The 19,212-nt window shown below is 48.9% G+C and overlaps 1 protein-coding gene across 23 annotated transcripts in view; it reads left to right on the top strand.

Annotated features, from left to right (window-relative positions):
* The window catches only part of NFASC (neurofascin), a 108,313-nt gene that overhangs the window by 15,830 nt on the left and 73,271 nt on the right, over nt 1-19,212 (top strand). For 18 of the 23 annotated variants that reach the window (XR_010442819.1, XR_010442822.1, XR_010442823.1 and 15 more), the window contains exons 2-7: nt 6,827-7,018; nt 8,032-8,049; nt 8,903-9,008; nt 9,425-9,621; nt 11,523-11,645; nt 15,835-16,005. Coding sequence is in view for 2 of the 23 variants with exons in the window: in XM_064732911.1 (XP_064588981.1) it covers nt 6,925-7,018; nt 8,032-8,049; nt 8,903-9,008; nt 9,425-9,621; nt 11,523-11,645; nt 15,835-16,005 (709 nt within the window). In the remaining 21 variants the exon portion in view is untranslated. The remainder of the gene's footprint in view (nt 1-6,826; nt 7,019-8,031; nt 8,050-8,902; nt 9,009-9,424; nt 9,622-11,522; nt 11,646-15,834; nt 16,006-19,212) is intronic. The other 5 variants (XR_010442825.1, XR_010442836.1, XR_010442840.1 and 2 more) reach the window with 1 other exon arrangement.

Below are 19,212 nucleotides of genomic sequence, written 5' to 3' on the forward strand. Positions count from 1 at the left end.
TTCCTCCAGGAAGATTTTCCTCCTAATTAAGCTCAACAATAACAACAACAAAAAGGAATTTTTCCCTTTTTAATAATAAATCAGGAGCGTTTTCCCGATGGGAGCACCGAGCCTTTTCCCACCAGCTTCCAGAGGGTCTGCTCCCAGCTCTCTCTCATTCCTCATGAATAATTTTCCGGATTCCTCCCCTGTCCTGCATGGATTGGCGTTGCCATGGCTACCAGTGAGGGATGCGATCCTGAGGGATGCGGGAGAGCGGCAGGAAAAGGGTTGGGAAAATGGGAAAATGGGAAAATCCCCAAAAGGGGTCTGGCATCCTGCAGGGATGCTCCAGATAATTCCCCCTCCCAGTTTTTTTGTGGGATTCCCTGACATCCTAAAGGGGTTTTGTGCCTGGATTTTGTGGGATTCATCCCTCCCATATGGAAATTCTGGTTTTTCCATGCTCTGAGCACTCGTTCCATCTTGAGCTTGGAAAAAGGGAGAGAAATCTTTCGCAAAGCCATGTGAGGGAGATTCCCAATTTTCCACATCACCTCAGCCAAGGTGGAACACGATCCACATTCCCACATTGTTCAGGGAAAAACTTGGGATGGTTTTTTTGGGACAGGTTGTGCCCGGATCCTGCGTTTTAGCTGTGCCAGAGGTGGGATCCTTCCTCCTCTCCTCAATTTTTCATGGAAAATCTTCTCAGTATTTTACCAAAGTTGAATTCCAGCTCCAATTTCCAATGTGCAGAATTCAAGGAATTTGCTGATCCAACCCTCAGTCCCAATTCCTGCTCTTTGTTTCACTCAGCTCCGGGGTTTTAATGGATTTTCACGCTTTTCCCATTGAATATTCCCAGCAGGAAACTTTGGTGGATGAGAGATGGGGTGGGAGGAGTTAAATATTGAAATTTCCCTTTCCTTTGTGTTTTCCCTCAAATTTAAACTCTGCGATTTTCCTGTGGATTTCCCCTCCCTCTTCCAGTGGTGTCAGCAAGGGGAGATTTGTGTCTCCAAGGATTTGCAGGACACGGATTCCACCTTTTCCAGGGATTTTGGAAAGTTTTAGCAGATAAAAATCCTCACTTCATTCATCCCTGGCTCAATCCATCCTTTGACGTTTTCCAAGGAAATCCTGAATTCCAACCCGGCTTTTTAATTCCCCAAAATCCCTTTTATTTTTATGGAATTCTTAACCACGGCATCCCTGGGCTCCCTCCTGAGCTGGGTTTGTGCCAACTTCATTATCCCAGAGCCAAAAGCTTCTCCCAATTAATTTATTCCCATTCCGGAGGCAGCTCTGGTGGCAGATGGAGAGGTGGTGACACCGGGATTTGATGATTGAGTGACAAAGGGTGACAATTCCATGGAGAGCGAAGGGAAAAGTTGTGAGAAATGCCAGGGAATAGTGAGAAAAAGCAGGGAATGGTGGGAAATAGCAGGGAAGGGTTTTGCCCTCTTTGGGGAATGAATAAATTTGAAATTTCATCGCGTTCCTGTGGAAAATGTCCTCGAGGGTTGTCACAATTCCTGGGGAAAGAGTTGGGAATGGGATCACCAAAACCTGCCAGGAATGGTGGGACACACCTGGAGCATCAGCTTTGGGTCACCAGGTGGGGTTTTTGGGAATGAGCTTCATGGAAGTGTCCGAGGCCAGGTCAGTTCCCTCTGGGATCACTTGGTTCCTACTGGGATCACTCAGTTCCCATTGGGATAAAACAATTCCCAGTGGGATCATTTGGTTCCTACTGGGATCACTCAGTTCCCATTGGGATAAATCAATTCCCAGTGGGATCATTTGGTTCCCACTGGGATCAGTTAGTTCCTGCTGGGATAAATCAGTTCCCACTGGGATCATTCAGTTCCCACTGTGATCACTTTGTTCCTACTGGGATCATTTAGTTCCCATTGGGATAAAACAATTCCCAGTGGGATCATTTGGTTCCCACTGGGATCACTCAGTTCCCATTGGGATAAATCAGTTCCCATTGGGATCAGTTGGTTCCTACTGGGATCACTCAGTTCCCATTGGGATAAATCAATTCCCAGTGGGATCACTTGGTTCCTACTGGGATCACTCAGTTCCCATTGGGATAAATCAATTCCCAGTGGGATCATTTGGTTCCCACTGGGATCAGTTGGTTCCTGCTGGGATAAATCAGTTCCCACTGGGATCATTCGGTTCCTACTGGGATGAATCAATTCCCACTGGGATCAGTTGGTTCCTGCTGGGATCACTCAGTTCCCATTGGGATAAATCAATTCCCAGTGGGATCATTTGGTTCCCACTGGGATCACTCAGTTCCCATTGGGATAAATCAGTTCCCAGTGGGATCATTTGGTTCCCACTGGGATCAGTTGGTTCCTGCTGGGATAAATCAGTTCCCACTGGGATCATTCAGTTCCTGCTGGGATCAGTTAGTTCCTGCTGGGATCATTCAGTTCCCACTGGGATCACTTGGTTCCTACTGGGATCATTTAGTTCCCATTGGGATAAAACAATTCCCAGTGGGATCATTTGGTTCCTACTGGGATCACTCAGTTCCCATTGGGATAAATCAATTCCCACTGGGATCAGTTGGTTCCTGCTGGGATCACTCAGTTCCCATTGGGATAAATCAATTCCCAGTGGGATCATTTGGTTCCCACTGGGATAAGTTGGTTCCTGCTGGGATGAATCAATTCCCACTGGGATCAGTTGGTTCCTGCTGGGATCAGTTAGTTCCTGCTGGGATAAATCAGTTCCCACTGGGATCAGTTGGTTCCCACTGGGATCAGTTGGTTCCCACTGGGATCAGTTGGTTCCTGCTGGGATAAATCAGTTCCCACTGGGATCAGTTAGTTCCTGCTGGGATCATTCAGTTCCCACTGGGATCACTTGGTTCCTACTGGGATCATTTAGTTCCCATTGGGATAAAACAATTCCCAATGGGATCATTTGGTTCCCACTGGGATCACTCAGTTCCCATTGGGATAAAACAATTCCCAATGGGATCACTTGGTTCCTACTGGGATCACTCAGTTCCCATTGGGATAAATCAATTCCCACTGGGATCAGTTAGTTCCCACTGGGATCAGTTGGTTCCCACTGGGAATCCCACTGGGATCAGTCAACTCCCACTGGGAATCTTATGGGGATCACTCAGTTCTCCCTGGGATCGCTCAGTTCCCACTGGGATCACTCAATTCCCACTGGGATCACTCAGTTCTCACTGGGACAAATCCGTTCCCGCTGGGATCGCCCATGCCTGATGCCCTCGGCAGGATGGAGAGCCAGGTCTGGGATCCCAGGATGGCATCAGGATCTGCTGTTCCTGTGTCCAAGGGTTCCTCTCACACAGGAGAGGAATCCCAAGTGTCCCAGCTTCCCCGGGTAGATTTTCCCATGGGAACAGACGTCCCTGGCACGGACGAGCTGTGGGTTGTGTCCAGCAGGGAAGGGAATTCCAGCCAAACCCTCTCCCAGCTCCGTGTGATCGGAAAAACGCGGAGTTTTCCTCTCTCTGAGTGCTGCATCCATCATTTTATTCACAAAACCATGAAATATCCTGAGTGGGAAGGGACTCCTGGGGACCCCAAAAATCCCAAATATTCCCATCCTTGAGGAGGCTCAGGCTGCTCCAAGCCCGGGTGCAGAATCCCACAGCAGGAGCGGAGGTGGGAGCTGGGAATCTTCTCCAGAGGCTCCGGATCCATCCCAGGGCTGTTTTCCCACCTGGTTTAACCCTTGGCTGATCCCAGGGCCAGATGCCACCAGGGAGGGGTGGCCTGGGGACACTCTGGGGACAGGCACAGCCCGTGTCCCCCCGTGCCACCAGCTCCGGGGGTTTTCTGGGAGCAGCGTGGGATGGATGGCCCTGGAACGAGGTGACAATGGCACAGCGTCACCTCCACCTGTCCTGAGCTGCCAGGGGGGCTGGGATGGGATTTATTGGGATGGGATTTGCTGGGATGGGATTTGCTGCTCCATCGGGAACAGGACAAGGGGACCGGAGTGTCCCTGAGTCACCACCCCACAGATTCTTTGGGATTTTCTGTTGGGATTCCTGTGAAAATGGTGCTGGAGCAGCCCCAGTGCCCCCCAGTTTTTTACAGCTTGTTTGTGCGTTCTGTTGACTTGTGGGGTTTTGTTGTAAAGATTAATTGTTTAAAGATAAAAACCAGGTTTTTATTTATTTTTTTTTATACCATGACACCAACCCAAGGGGATTTTCTGCCGGTGGCAAAGCTGCTCCGTGCTCCTCAATCAGCTTTAATGAAGCAATAAACGGAGCTGCCGGAATGTTCCCCGGGAACAGCAATTCCCAAAGTTTTACTGTTCCTCCTGCAGCCATAAATCGGGATAAACTGGGATAAAAATCCAACTGCTGCTCGGAGCATCCTGCTGGTCCTAAGGAGCTGATTAAATCAAACCCCTCACTGTTTAATTTTGTTGAATTCCAAGCCCAGGTTCCCTTTGCTTCCCATTTCCTGCTCTGGGAGCTGGGGGTGTTTTCCTGGAGCAGGGATGTAAGGAAGGGATTTTTCCCATTGTTTTCCCAAAAAAATCTCATTTTAAGAAACGGGAATAAATGAATTCCAGTCCGTCCTCAGAGTGGTTTGTGCACCCAGTGGATCCCAGGGGACATTCCAGGTGCTGTTTGCAGGGATTTTGGGAATTCTGATATGGAGATGACTTTGAGGCAGATTCCCTGCAGGGGGATCCATATCCTGGTTGGTGCTGGAGTGGGATCTCCTGGGAATTTCTCCAGGAAAAGGAGCTGTTCCCATGGGTTGTGGTATCAGATCCTGGAGGGACAAAAGAGGGAATTTCATGGAATTCTGAGGAGCAGAGCAGGGCTCAGCTTGTCCTGCTGGTGAGGGACCAACCCCAATCTTTCCCTCTCTGTGCCTCCCTTTGGGATATAGGGATGAGCCGGACAGATTTTTCCTGCTTTTTGGGCTGGTGTCAGATCCTTTCTATGCCAGAAAAAAAGCCGGAAAAACGCTGATTTTTGGGAAAAGCTTCTCCCCTGTCTCCAGCACCCCGAGTTCAGAATGTCCCTGCTCCCCGTGGCAGCTCCAGCCTCTGTGTGACAGGAGAATTCCCCGTTCCCGGCGGGAGCAGCGGGGACAATGCGGGGCTGTGTTCTCCAGGAGCCACCTACACGCGCAGGAATTGTTCCCGTGGATTGTTCCCAGGGATTGTTCCCTCTGCCCACATCTGCTCCGGACAAAGGGGCCCTGGAGGAGCCTGGAGGAGCCTGGAGGAGCCTGGAGGAGCCTGGCATTTTCTAGGGGATGAATTCCCTGTGTGCTTTTCCCTGCTCCCGGCCAGCTCTGCTCCATGCAATCCTAAGGATCGTCCTGTATCCTCCAGCCGGGGCGTTCCTGCAGGATTCTGTTCACGCCAGAGATTCTGTGTTGCTTTCACAGCTCAGGAATTGTCTGGAATTTCGTTTCTGTCTGATATTCCTTTATTTTTGTGGTGGGGCCTAGAGGGATTTGTAGGGAGAAGCTGCCCTTGGATCCCTGGAAGTGCCCAATGCCAGGTTGGAGCCATCTGGGATAGGAGAAGGTGCCCTTTCCTAAAGGATGAGCTTTAAATTCCCTTCCCATCCCCAACCATTCCAGGATTCCGTGATTTCCCATCAGAGCTTGGGCTCAGCCCTTTTCTATTCCCGTATTTACAAATATCCCCCAGGAATCTGTGCCAGGAACTTCCTCCTTCCCTCTCAGCTATTCTGCATCCTCAAATCCAAGCAAAACAAATTTTGAAACGAACAAAAAAAATGAAATTCCTCATTTTTCAGGCCCAAACTCTTCCTATTTGGACTCTTTTTAACCCTCACTGCTTCCCTCCCCTAAAATATCCGTGTTTGAAATGGATTTAGAGCTTTTTGTTGTCCTTTTGGGGTCTGCATTTGTTACCAGAGGGATTAAAGGCGTCTGAGTGGAAAATCCTGGGAGCTTGGTTGGGATCTTGTCTCTGTAGAGTAAGGAACGACACAGACTCACCAGAAGGATGGTTTGGACAGCAAAACACAACTTTTCTTCAGATTCCCCATTTTTTTATACATTCTTCCCATACAGATAGACCTGATTTCTCAATTAATCAATACATTTCACCTGATTGGCTCATTAACAAAGCGCCTTTCTTCTAAACAATTTTTGAGAAAAACAGGAAAACAGAGAGTAGGAAAACAACACCTGCAGGTTGGTTATAATAAAAATAAGCTATCATTATTTATCTTCAACTCCCTAAAGCCTCACCAGTCGATTCTGGGAAAACTTATCTGGTTTTTCTCACTCTCTGGCCAGGCTGTCACATCCACAGCATCTGGTAGCAGTGAGGGGAACATCTGGATCCTGGCTGGGAATGGGATTGTTTGGAGACCAGTTGGGAAAAATCCCAATCCTAGAATTCTGCTGGATCAATGCCAGGATTTTTGGGACAGCAGCTCCAGACCCCTGAGCTCATCCCGATGCCCTGAGGGGTTGGATATTCCTCAGTGATTTTTACACACAAAATACAATTGTTGTTAATGTTTTAAACAGCAAATCCACATTTTTATTCAATCCCACGGGCTCCATTTGGATCCCACTGCTCCCAGGAATTTTCTCTTTGTCCCTGGGCGCTCACTCCAGGACAGGAGCCCAAACAACCCCATAAATCCTTCCAGCAGGACAATTGTAGACTCAGGAGAGCTGTTCCCACGTGTTCCCCAAACCCTGGCCACCATTCCTGGCCTCATTCCCACCATTTTTTTGGGCGGAAACGCCGCGTTCCCGAAGTTTCCAAAGGGAAAAACACCAGGATTGGCTCAGTGGTGTGACTCTGGGGTTGTTTTTTTTTCCAGCTGAGGATCTCTCTGCACGTGCCACCACCCCAGGGGACACCCCAAAGTCACCCCAAGGGACATCCCAAGGTCCTGAGGCCACACAGGGAAGCTCCAAGATGATCCCGAGGAGAGCCCAGGCCACCTGCGCCGGAATTGCCTTCGCCCTCTGCCTCCAGCACCTCGTCAGCGCCATCGAGGTCCCCCTGGACCGTAAGTTTGGGATTTATCCTCTCCCAAAAATTCCTCGCTGGGATGGGGAGGAGGTGGGAACATCCCAGGTGGGTTTTCTCCTCCACGGCTGAGTTTTCTCCTCCACAGTTGGGTTTTCTCCTCCACATTTGGGTTTTTTTCCTTGACAATTGAAATTTCTCCTCCACATTTGGGTTTTTTCCTTGACAATCAAATTTTCTCCTCCACATTTGGATTTTTCTCCTCCGCATTTGAATTTTCTTATCCAAATTTGGGGTTTCTCCTCCACAGTTGGGTTTTCTCCTCCACATTTGGGTTTTTTTCCTTGACAATTGAATTTTCTCCTCCACATTTGGGTTTTCTCCTCCTCCACATTTTTGGGTTTTTATCCTTGGTTTACAATTGGAATTTTCTCCTCCACTTTGGGTTTTCTCCTTGACAATTCAATTTTCTCCTCCACATTTGGTTTTCTCCTCCGCATTTGGAATTGAATTTTCTCCAAATTTGGGTTTCTCCTCCCATTTGGTTTTTTTCCATTGCCCAATTGAGTTTTCTCCTCCACAGTTGGGTTTTCTCCTCCACATTTGAGTTTTTTCCTTGACAATTGAATTTTCTCCTCCACGTTTGGGTTTTCTCCTTGACAATCAAACTTTCTCCTCCACATTTGGATTTTTCTCCTCCGCATTTGAATTTTCTTATCCAAATTTGGGGTTTCTCCTCCACTAGTTGGGTTTCCTCCTTGACAATTGAATTTTCTCCTCCACATTTGGATTTTCTCCTCCACATTTGGGTTTTCTTCTCCAGATTTGGGTTTTCTCCTCCACAGTTGGCTTTTCTCCTCCACAATTAGGTTTTCTCCTCCATGATTAGGTTTTCTCCTCCACATTCGAATAAGGAAAAGGGTTTTTTGTGTAGGGTTTCCAAGGCCTGCAAAAAACTGGATTTGCTTTCTGGCTCTGCTGGGAACAGGGTTGGAACAGGTTGAATTAACCTCCTGTCTTTTTCCCTCTATGCTTTCCCTTTGGGAATAACAGCAAATATCCAGAGTGAATGTAAGTGTTCCCTTCCCCACAACTGCATGAGGGGTCCCTGAGCAGTGGCTGGTGGTGGCACAAGGGGGACGTGGCCCCTTCTGAGCCACTTTCCCTGCATGTCCAGGTTGGGAAAGTCATGGAAAGGCTGGAGCAGCTTGGGAAGAGCTCCCAGCTCTCTGTGCTCTTCCCAGAGTGGGGCCAGGCTGTGTTTGAGAATTGTTGCAGATTTGGTTGGAAAAGCAGATCCTGTCATCCTTCCGATGGGCCAGGCTCTGTTGCGTGAATTCCTGCAGATGGGTTTGGAAAAGGGCAGGAATCCCCTCCTGGCTCCAGTTCCAGGCTCAGCCTCACATCCTGATGAGCTGGGAGCATCTTTGGATCTTCACAGCCTTGGATCTTCTCCCCAGGAGATGGGAGCTGCAGTTCAGAGATCAGGGCCGGGTCCTATCCCATCCATGGGGTTCCTGTGTCCCCTTTCCATCCCTGCCCTCCGAAATTCCAGGTCTGAGCTCCTTTGGGCTCACCCTGGTGGGTTGGGATCTCTTCCTTGCACCAGGAATTTCTCAGGATCCCTGACCCAGCCCCTTCTGAGCTGCAGCTCCAGGGTGAATTCCCACTGGGTTCACCCTGTGGGAACAGGAGGCTGGAACTGGGACATTCCCTAAGGAGACCAAGATACAGGGAGGGAATTGAGGATACTGTGATGCTCTGAGAGGTGATGAATTCAGGGAATTCGCAGGAATTTCCTCAGGATTCAACCTCCAAATCACACACCCGGTGGGGGGAAGGAGCTGAGATCCCAGCAGGAATTGCTGTGGGATGGCACTGAGGGATCTCCCCCAGTTCCTCACGGGTTTCCCGTTCCTCGCAGTGCCGCAGCCCCCCACGATCACCAAGCAATCCATCAAGGATTACATCGTGGATCCCAGGGATAACATCTTCATCGAATGCGAAGCCAAAGGCAACCCCGTTCCCATGTGAGTGCATTCCCAACACTCATCCCACCGTCCCTGGTCACTCCAGAGCCTCTCCCACCCTCCCTGCCCAGCTCATCCCGCTGTCCCTCACGGCTCCAGAGCCTCTCCCACCCTCCCTGCCCAGCTCATCCCGCTGTCCCTCACGGCTCCAGAGCCTCTCCCACCCTCCCTGCCCAGCTCATCCCGCTGTCCCTCACTGCTCCAGAGCCTTTCCCAGCCTCCCTGCCCAGCTCATCCCGCTGTCCCTCATGGCTCCAGAGCCTCTCCCACCCTCCCTGCCCAGCTCATCCCGCTGTCCCTCACGGCTCCAGAGCCTCTCCCACCCTCCCTCCTAATCCATCCCACCACTGCCCCACCACAGCTAGGGACCTCCTTGGGGACACAGTTCCAAACCCAGCTTTTCCTTGCCATTCCAGCTTCTCCTGGACGCGGAACGGGAAGTTCTTCAACGTGGCCAAGGATCCCAAGGTGTCCATGAGGAGGAGATCGGGGACTTTGGTCATCGACTTCCACAGCGGGGGCCGGCCCGATGACTACGAGGGCGAGTACCAGTGCTTCGCCAGGAACGACTACGGCACGGCCCTTTCCAGCAAAATCCACCTCCAGGTTTCCAGTGAGTGATTCCAGGGAAGCAGAGCAGGGCCACGGGAGGTTTGGGGGGAAAATCCAGCTCTCAAATGTCTCCAGGTGTGTCCAGGTGTGTCCAGGAGACAGGGAAGAGATGGGGTTGTGGTTGGGAATGGCTCAGGGTGGAAGGGATGGATTTGAGGGTGTGGAATTGAGGATATGAATTTAAGGGTATGGAGGGATGGATTAGAGGGGTACGTGATTTGGGGGTTGGATTTGAAATCGACCTGCCAGGTTTATGGATGATTCCAGGGAAGCGATGTGGCAGGGCATCGGGAGAGGTTGGAGGGAATCATTAAGATGATTTCCAGGATGGATTAATATGGACCTGAGGACAGGAAATTATGGGGTATGGAATTTGAAGGGATGGAATTGAGGGCCAGAATTGAGGATATGAATTCAAGGGTGAGGATTAGAGGATGGATTTGAGGGTATGGATTTGGGGGGTTTGGATTCAGGGGTATAGATTCCAGGGATGGATTTGTGGGTGTGGAATTGAGGATATGAATTTAAGGGTATGGATTTCAGGGATGGATTTGGGGGATGGATTTGAATATGGACCTGAGGACATGGATTTATGGGGATGGAATTGAGGGGATGGAATTGAGGGCACAGAATTGAGGATATGAATTCAAGGGTGAGGATTCCAGGGATGGATTTGAGGGTATGGATTTGGGGGGTTTGGATTCAGGGGTATAGATTCCAGGGATGGATTTGTGGGTGTGGAATTGAGGATATGAATTTAAGGGTATGGATTTCAGGGATGGATTGATGAATAGATGGATCTGAGGATGGATTTGATGGGGATGGAATTGAGGGGATGGAATTGAGGGCACAGAATTGAGGATATGAATTCAAGGGTGCAGATTCCAGGGATGGATTTGAGGGTATGGATTTGGGGGGTTTGGATTCAGGGGTATAGATTCCAGGGATGGATTTGAGGGTGTGGAATTGAGGATATGAATTTAAGGGTAAGGATTCAGGATGGATTTGGGATGGGAAATTTAATATGGACTGAGGATTTCAGTATGGATTTGATGGATGGAATTGAGGGAATGGGAATGAGGGCACGAATTGAGGATATGAATTCAAGGGTGCGGATTCCAGGGATGGATTTGAGGGTATGGATTTGGGGGGTTTGGATTCAGGGGTATAGATTCCAGGGATGGATTTGAGGGTGTGGAATTGAGGATATGAATTTAAGGGTATGGATTTCAGGGATGGATTTGGGGGATGGATTTGAATATGGACCTGAGGACATGGATTTGTGGGGATGGAATTGAGGGCACAGAATTGAGGATATGAATTCAAGGGTGTGGATTCCAGGGATGGATTTGAGGGTATGGATTTGGGGGGTTTGGATTCAGGTAAGATTCCAGGGATGGATTTGTGGTGTGGAATTGAGGATAGTGAATTTAAGGGTATGGATTTCAGGGATGGATTTGGTGGATGGATATTAGGGATGGATGTTCAGGTCATGGATTTGATATGGCTTGGATGTGGATTTGAGGGTGTGAAACTGAAGATACGAATTTAGGGGTATGGATTCCACGGATGGATTTGATGGATGAATTTAAAGGGATGGATTTCAGGGTATGGATTTGAATATAGGCTTGAGGACATGGATTTGAGGGGATGGAATTGAGGATATGAATTCAAGGGTGCAGATCCCAGGGATGGATTTGGAGAGTATGGATTTGGGATGTTTGGATTTAGGAATATGGATTTGAGGGATGGATTTGGGGGCATGGATTTCGGGGGGTAAATTCCAGGGAGTTTTGCACACTCCCAGATGAATTTTGCTCTGAAACCAGGCCGGATCCAGCGGGAATCACTCCCGAGGAATCTTTCCCTCCTTCCCTCACTTTCCTTTGCTTCCTGTGGCAGAATCTCCGCTGTGGCCCAAGGAAAAGGTGGATGTGATCGAGGTGGACGAGGGGGCCCCGCTGAGCCTGCAGTGCAATCCCCCACCCGGCCTCCCCGAGCCCGTCATCTTCTGGATGAGCAGCTGTGAGTTGGGAGCGCGTTTCCCACCTGGAATTCTGGGAATGGCGGCTCCATCACCTGTGGGATTTAAAATAACCATGGGTGGGGTTGTTGCTGATAGTTTGGGGTTGGTTCTGTCAGCCTGGGGTTATTCCTGTTAGTTTAGGGCTGCTCCTGGTAGTTTAGGGCTGTTTCTGCTGGTTTAGGGTAATTTCTATTAGTTGAGGGCATTTTCTGCTACTTTAGGGCTGGTCCTGGTAGTTTAGGGTTGTTTCTGCTAGTTTAGGGTAATTTCTATTAGTTTAGGGCATTTTCTGCTACTTTAGGGCTGGTCCTGATAGTTTAGGGTAATTTCTATTAGTTTAGGGCATTTTCTGCTACTTTAGGGCTGGTCCTGATAGTTTAGGGTCGTTTCTGCTTGATTGGGGTTGTTTCTGCTGGTTTATGATCGTGGTCGCTAGCTCAGGGTCATTGCTGGTAGTTTAGGGTAATTACTGCTAATTAAGGACACTTTCTGCTAGTTTGGGGTAGTTTTTAGTAGTTTAGGGTTGTTTCTGGTAGTTTAGGAGTTTTTTTCTGTTAACTTCGAACACTTTCTGCTAGTTTAGGATCGTGGCTTCTAGCTTAGGTAGTTTAGGTAAATTTTGCTAATTAAGGGCACTTTCTGCTAATTTAGGGTCGTTATTGTAATTTAGGGTTTTTTTTTTCTGCTAACTTAGGGCACTTTCTGCTTATTTTGGGTCGTTATTGTAATTTACAGTTGTTACTTTAATTTGAGGGTTTTTTCCTGCTAATTTAGGACACTTTCTGCTAGTTTGGGGTAGTTTTTAGTAGTTTAGGGTTGTTTCTGGTAGTTTAGGAGTTTTTATCTGTTAACTTCAAACACTTTCTGCTAGTTTAGGATGGTGGCTTCTAGCTTAGGGTCATTGCTGGTAGTTTAGGTAAATTACTGCTAATTAAGGGCACTTTCTGCTAATTTAGGGTCGTTATTGTAATTTAGGGGTTTTGTTTTGCTGATTTAGGGCACTTTCTGCTTATTTTGGGTCGTTATTGTAATTTACAGTTGTTACTTTAATTTGAGGGTTTTTTCCTGCTAATTTAGGACACTTTCGGCCAGTTTGGGGTAGTTTTTAGTAGTTTAGGGTTGTTTCTGGTAGTTTAGGAGTTTTTTTCTGTTAACTTCGAACACTTTCTGCTAGTTTAGGATCGTGGCTTCTAGCTTAGGGTCATTGCTGGTAGTTTAGGTAAATTACTGCTAATTAAGGGCACTTTCTGCTAATTTAGGGTCGTTATTGTAATTTAGGGTCGTTACTGTAATTGAGGGTTTTTTCCTGCTAACTTAGGACACTTTTGGCCAGTTTGGGGTAGTTTTTAGGAGTTTAGGGTTGTTTCTGGCAGTTTAGGAGTTTTTTTCTGTTAACTTCGAACACTTTCTGCTAGTTTAGGATCGTGGCTTCTAGCTTAGGGTCATTGCTGGTAGTTTAGGTAAATTACTGCTAATTAAGGGCACTTTCTGCTAATTTAGGGTCGTTATTGTAATTTAGGGGTTTTTTTTCTGCTAACTTAGGGCACTTCCAGCTTATTTTGGGCCGTTATTGTAATTTACAGTTGTTACTTTAATTTGAGGGTTTTTTCCTGCTAACTTAGGATACTTTCGGCCAGTTTGGGGTAGTTTTTAGTAGTTTAAGGTATTTACTGGTAGTTTAGGAGTTTTTTTCTGCTAACTTCGAACACTTTCTGCTAGTTTAGGATCGTGGCTTCTAGCTCAGGGTCATTGCTGGTAGTTTAGGTAAATTACTGCTAATTAAGGGCACTTTCTGCTAATTTAGGGTCATTATTGTAATTTAGGGTGTTTTTCTGCTAACTTAGGGCACTTTCTGCTTATTTTAGGTCGTTATTGTAATTTAGGGTCGTTACTGTAACTGAGGGTTTTTTTCCTGCTAACTTAGGACACTTTCTGCTAGTTTGGGGTAGTTTTTAGTAGTTTAGGAGCTTTTTTCTGTTAACTTCAAACACTTTCTGCTAGTTTAGGATCGTGGCTTCTAGCTCAGGGTCATTGCTGGTAGTTTAGGTAAATTGCTGCTAATTAAAGGCACTTTCTGCTAATTTAGGGTCGTTACTGTAATTTAGGGTAACTTCCTGCTTGCTTAGGGCACTTTCTGCTTATTTTAGGTCGTTATTGTAATTTAGGGTCGTTACTGTAACTGAGGGTTTTTTTCCTGCTAACTTCCAACACTTTCTTCTAGTTTAGGCTCATAACCACTAATTTAGGGCACTTCCTGTTAATTTAGGGCAGCTTCTGTTAGTTTAGAGCCCTTCCTCCTACTTCGGGCTCACCATCCCTGCTCTCCACCTCACATGCCCCATTCCTTCGCCATTCCCGTTCTCCGTAATTCCCGCCTGGTCCTGAATTCCCGCCTGATCCTGAATTCCCACCTGGCCCTGAATTCCTGCCTGGCCCTGAATTCCCACCTGGTCCTGAATTCCCACCTGGCCCTGAATTCCTGCCTGGCCCTGAATTCCCGCCTGGTCCTGAATTCCCGCCTGGTCCTGAATTCCCACCTGGCCCTGAATTCCCACCTGGTCCTGAATTCCCGCCTGATCCTGAATTCCCACCTGATCCTGAATTCCTGCCTGGTCCTGAATTCCCACCTGGTCCTGAATTCCCACCTGGTCCTGAATTCCCGCCTGGTCCTGAATTCCTGCCTGGTCCTGAATTCCCGCCTGATCCTGAATTCCCGCCTGGCCCTGAATTCCCGCCTGGCCCTGAATTCCCGCCTGGCCCTGAATTCTCACCTGGCCCTGAATTCCCACCTGGTCCTGAATTCCCGCCTGGTCCTGAATTCCCACCTGGCCCTGAATTCCCGCCTGGTCCTGAATTCCCGCCTGGCCCTGAATTCCCATCTGGTCCTGAATTCCTGCCTGGCCCTGAATTCCCACCTGGCCCTGAATTCTCACCTGGCCCTGAATTCCCACCTGATCCTGAATTCCCACCTGGCCCTGAATTCCCACCTGGCCCTGAATTCCTGCCTGGCCCTGAATTCTCACCTGGCCCTGAATTCTCACCTGGTCCTGAATTCCCACCTGGCCCTGAATTCCCACCTGATCCTGAATTCCCACCTGGCCCTGAATTCCCACCTGGTCCTGAATTCCCACCTGGCCCTGAATTCCCACCTGATCCTGAATTCCCGCCTGGCCCTGAATTCCTGCCTGGTCCTGAATTCCCGCCTGGCCCTGAATTCCCGCCTGGCCCTGAATTCCTGCCTGGCCCTGAATTCCCACCTGATCCTGAATTCCCGCCTGATCCTGAATTCCCACCTGGCCCTGAATTCCCGCCTGGCCCTGAATTCCTGCCTGGCCCTGAATTCCCACCTGGTCCTGAATTCCCGCCTGATCCTGAATTCCCACCTGGCCCTGAATTCCCACCTGGTCCTAAATTCCTGCCTGGTCCTGAATTCCCACCTGGTCCTGAATTCCCGCCTGGCCCTGAATTCCCACCTGGTCCTGAATTCCCACCTGGCCCTGAATTCCCGCCTGGCCCTGAATTCCTGCCTGGCCCTGAATTCCTGCCTGGTCCTGAATTCCCACCTGGCCCTGAATTCCTGCCTGGCCCTGAATTCCTGCCTGGCCCTGAATTCCCGCCTGGCCCTGAATTCCCACCTGGCCCTGAATTCCCGCCTGGTCCTGAATTCCCGCCTGGTCCTGAATTCCCGCCTGATCCTGAATTCCCGCCTGGCCCTGAATTCCTGCCTGGCCCTGAATTCCCGCCTGGCCCTGAATTCCCGCCTGGCCCTGAATTCCCGCCTGGCCCTGAATTCCTGCCTGGTCCTGAATTCCCACCTGGTCCTGAATTCCCGCCTGGCCCTGAATTCCCGCCTGGCCCTGAATTCCCGCCTGGTCCTGAATTCCCACCTGGTCCTGAATTCCCACCTGGTCCTGAATTCCCGCCTGGTCCTGAATTCCCGCCTGGCCCTGAATTCCCGCCTGGCCCTGAATTCCCACCTGGTCCTGAATTCCCGCCTGGCCCTGAATTCCCGCCTGGCCCTGAATTCCTGCCTGGTCCTGAATTCTCACCTGGTCCTGAATTCCCACCTGGTCCTGAATTCCCGCCTGGTCCTGAATTCCCACCTGGCCCTGAATTCCCACCTGGCCCTGAATTCCCACCTGGTCCTGAATTCCCACCTGGCCCTGAATTCCCACCTCTCCCCCCCAGCCATGGAGCCGATCCCACAGGACAAGCGCGTGTCCCAGGGCCACAACGGGGACCTTTACTTCTCCAACGTGCTGGCGCAGGACGCGCTGACCGACTACAGCTGCAACGCCCGCTTCCACTTCACCCACACCATCCAGCAGAAGAACCCTTACACCCTCAAGGTCAAAACCAGTAAGTGGCTCACTGGGCGACCAGTTTGGTCTCCATCCCAAAGGGTTTTCCGGCCGGGAATCCACTAAGGGAAGAGCGGCTCCCGTGGTTTGGTTTGGGTGGGGTGAGGATGGGTTTGGGTGGTTTTGGGGTGGATGGGGAGGGAGGGGTTGCAGCTTCCTCGTTTTAGAGGTGGTTTGGTGTAGGAATTGCCAGTTTTGTGTGTTTGGGGTAAAACTGGGAGTGTTTTGCAGATGTGGCATTCCCAATGTCTCCAGGGAAATGCAGGAATTGGCAATACCGTGTTTTTGGGGTAAAACAGGGAGTGTTTTACCCCAAACTGTCTCCAGGGAAATGCAGGAATTGCCAATTCCGTGCATTTTGGGTAAAACTGGGAGTGTTTTGACAGAGATGTGGCATTCCCACTGTCCCCAGGGAAGTGTAAAATATCCAGAGGTAGCTTGAAGAGATTCGGTTTATCTCAACACCAAATCCCGATGTTGAGATAAAACCGGGAGTGTTTCAGCACAGCTGGGGCATTCCCACCACCTCCAGGAAAACGCAGGGATCACCAATTCCATGTGTTTTGGGTAAACTGGAGAGTGTTTTGCAAATGGGGCATTCCCGCATTCCCACCATCTCCAGGGAAATGGGATCCTTGGTGCAGGAATCGCCAATTCCATGTGCTTGGGATAAAACAGGGAGGGTTTTACCCCAAACTGTCTCCAGGGAAATGCAGGAATTGCCAATTCCGTGCATTTTGGGTAAAACTGGGAGTGTTTTGACAGAGATGTGGCATTCCCACTGTCCCCAGGGAAGTGTAAAATATCCAGAGGTAGCTTGAAGCAGGACTCACCAAATCCCGATGTTGAGATAAAACCGGGAGTGTTTCAGCACAGCTGGGGCATTCCCACCACCTCCAGGAAAACGCAGGGATCACCAATTCCATGTGTTTTGGGTAAACTGGAGAGCGTTTTGCAAATGGGGCATTCCCGCATTCCCGCCATCTCCAGGGAAATGGGATCCTTGGTGCAGGAATCGCCAATTCCGTGTGCTTGGGATAAAACAGGGAGGGTTTTACCCCAAACTGTCTCCAGGGAAATGCAGGAATTGCCAATTCCGTGCATTTTGGGTAAAACTGGGAGTGTTTTGACAGAGATGTGGCATTCCCACTGTCCCCAGGGAAGTGTAAAATATCCAGAGGTAGCTTGAAGAGATTCAGTTTATCTCAACACCAAATCCCAATGTTGAGATAAAACCGGGAGTGTTTCAGCACAGCTGGGGCATTCCCACCACCTCCAGGAAAACGCAGGGATCACCAATTCCATGTGTTTTGGGTAAACTGGAGAGTGTTTTGCAAATGGGGCATTCCCGCATTCCCACCATCTCCAGGGAAATGGGATCTTTGGTGCAGGAATCGCCAATTCCGTGTGTTTGGGATAAAACAGGGAGGGTTTCTGTCCATATGGAGTGTTCCCATCATCTCCATGGAAACGCAGGGATCACCAATTCCGTGTGTTTGGGATAAATTGCAGAGTTTTGACACTTCTGGAGCATTCCTATGTCTCCAGAGAAATGTAAAATATCCAGAGGTGATTTAGGGCAGGAATCGCCAATTCCATGTGTTTGGGATAAACTGGAGAACGTTTCTGTGTCATCAAGGGAAATTCATCTCCAGGGAAGTGTAAAATACCCAGAGGTAACTTGGAGCAGGAATCACCAATTCCACATCTTTGGGATAAAACTGGGAGTGCTGCCACATTCCCACCAGGTTCACAGAAATGTAAAATGTCCAGGGATATTTTGGGAAGGTGGAGTTGGCCGTGGATTGCTCCAGGGGATTGGAGGTGGAAAAACGAGTGTGGAATGTGGCTGTGGATATTCCGGGGCCTCCTTTGCTCCAGGAATTTGGGAGCCTCTGGAATCTGGCGGGAGCCTCTGGAATCTGGTGGGACACTCGGGATGGGCATCCCCAGGTGTCCCCACCGAGCACCGATGAGGGGACACCAGGGGCTTTCTCCAGAGCTTTTCCAGGGCACATTTTCCTCCAGGAATGAGAATTCCTCAAGGAAAAGGAATTCCTGGTGCACTGGGGTGACTCTGGAACAGGGAATGGGGGCAGTTTGAGGGACACAACGACCTTGAGCTGTCACAGGGGCTTGAGGTGACAAAATCCTCCATGAACATCGACCATCAGTGGGCAGGATCTCCCACCCATTCCCAGCATTCCCAGGAAAATCCAGCTGGGAGGTGCTGGCGGGTTTTTGGGAAGCACCAGGCGCTCCTGAGTGCTGGTGGGAGGAATTTAATTTGATTTCCCGGCAGCTTGAATGAGCAGGAATGTGATGAGAGGGACCTGGGAGTGACGAGTTTTCCACCTTGGTGTAGCAGCTCCTCCTCGGTGCAAAGCTGGAGTAGGGAATCAGGGATTTAAATCATTCCAACGGGTTCTTTCCCAGTGCTGGGAATGTGGGCAGCTCATTCTGGATACAATTTGTAAATTCTGGATATTATTTGTGAGTTCCGAATATTTGTCTGTTTGAAGAGCTGGGCAAAGAAAATCCTGGTGTTTATTTTTGGGAAAAATCCCAGCAAACAAAGATCTGTGGGGTTTGGAGCCTCCAAGGGCTCCACCCTGGTGATTTATCCAGCTCTGGAAGTGACCTGGATGAAATCCTGGTGGATTTTCATGGATTTGAGCTCCCCTCAGGTGCCCCCACATCCCTTCACTCCCAGACCTTGGAAAATCAAATCCCTTTCTTCCAGTTTTCCTTGGGATAAAACTGTTGTAGGATCAGAGGCAAATTCTACCCCAGGAACCTCCTAGATGCCTTAAAAAATTTGCAACTGAGGCTTTAATTTCCAGTTTAAAAATTCTTTATCCATAAAGTGTTGGAAGGGGACAAGGTTGGATTTGTCCCAAACTCTTGGATCATCTCAGCCTTAATCCTTGAGTTTGGGTCCTTCAAAGGGATTTTACAGCAGGTTGTGCTCTAAAAAAAATTTTATTACTATTATTATTATTATTATTATTACTATTACTATGTTACAGCAGCTTGTGCTTTTAAAGCCTAATAATAATAATTAAAATAACTATTATTATTATTATTATTATTATTATTATTATTATTATTATTATTATTATTATTATTATTATTATTTCATCTCCTCCTTGCCTTCCTACATCATTGTCCAGCTGTGTCCATCCCATGGGAAAAAGCAGCTGGA

This window comes from Zonotrichia leucophrys, chromosome 26 (genome assembly GCF_028769735.1).
Source record: "Zonotrichia leucophrys gambelii isolate GWCS_2022_RI chromosome 26, RI_Zleu_2.0, whole genome shotgun sequence".
Taxonomy (NCBI): domain Eukaryota; kingdom Metazoa; phylum Chordata; class Aves; order Passeriformes; family Passerellidae; genus Zonotrichia; species Zonotrichia leucophrys.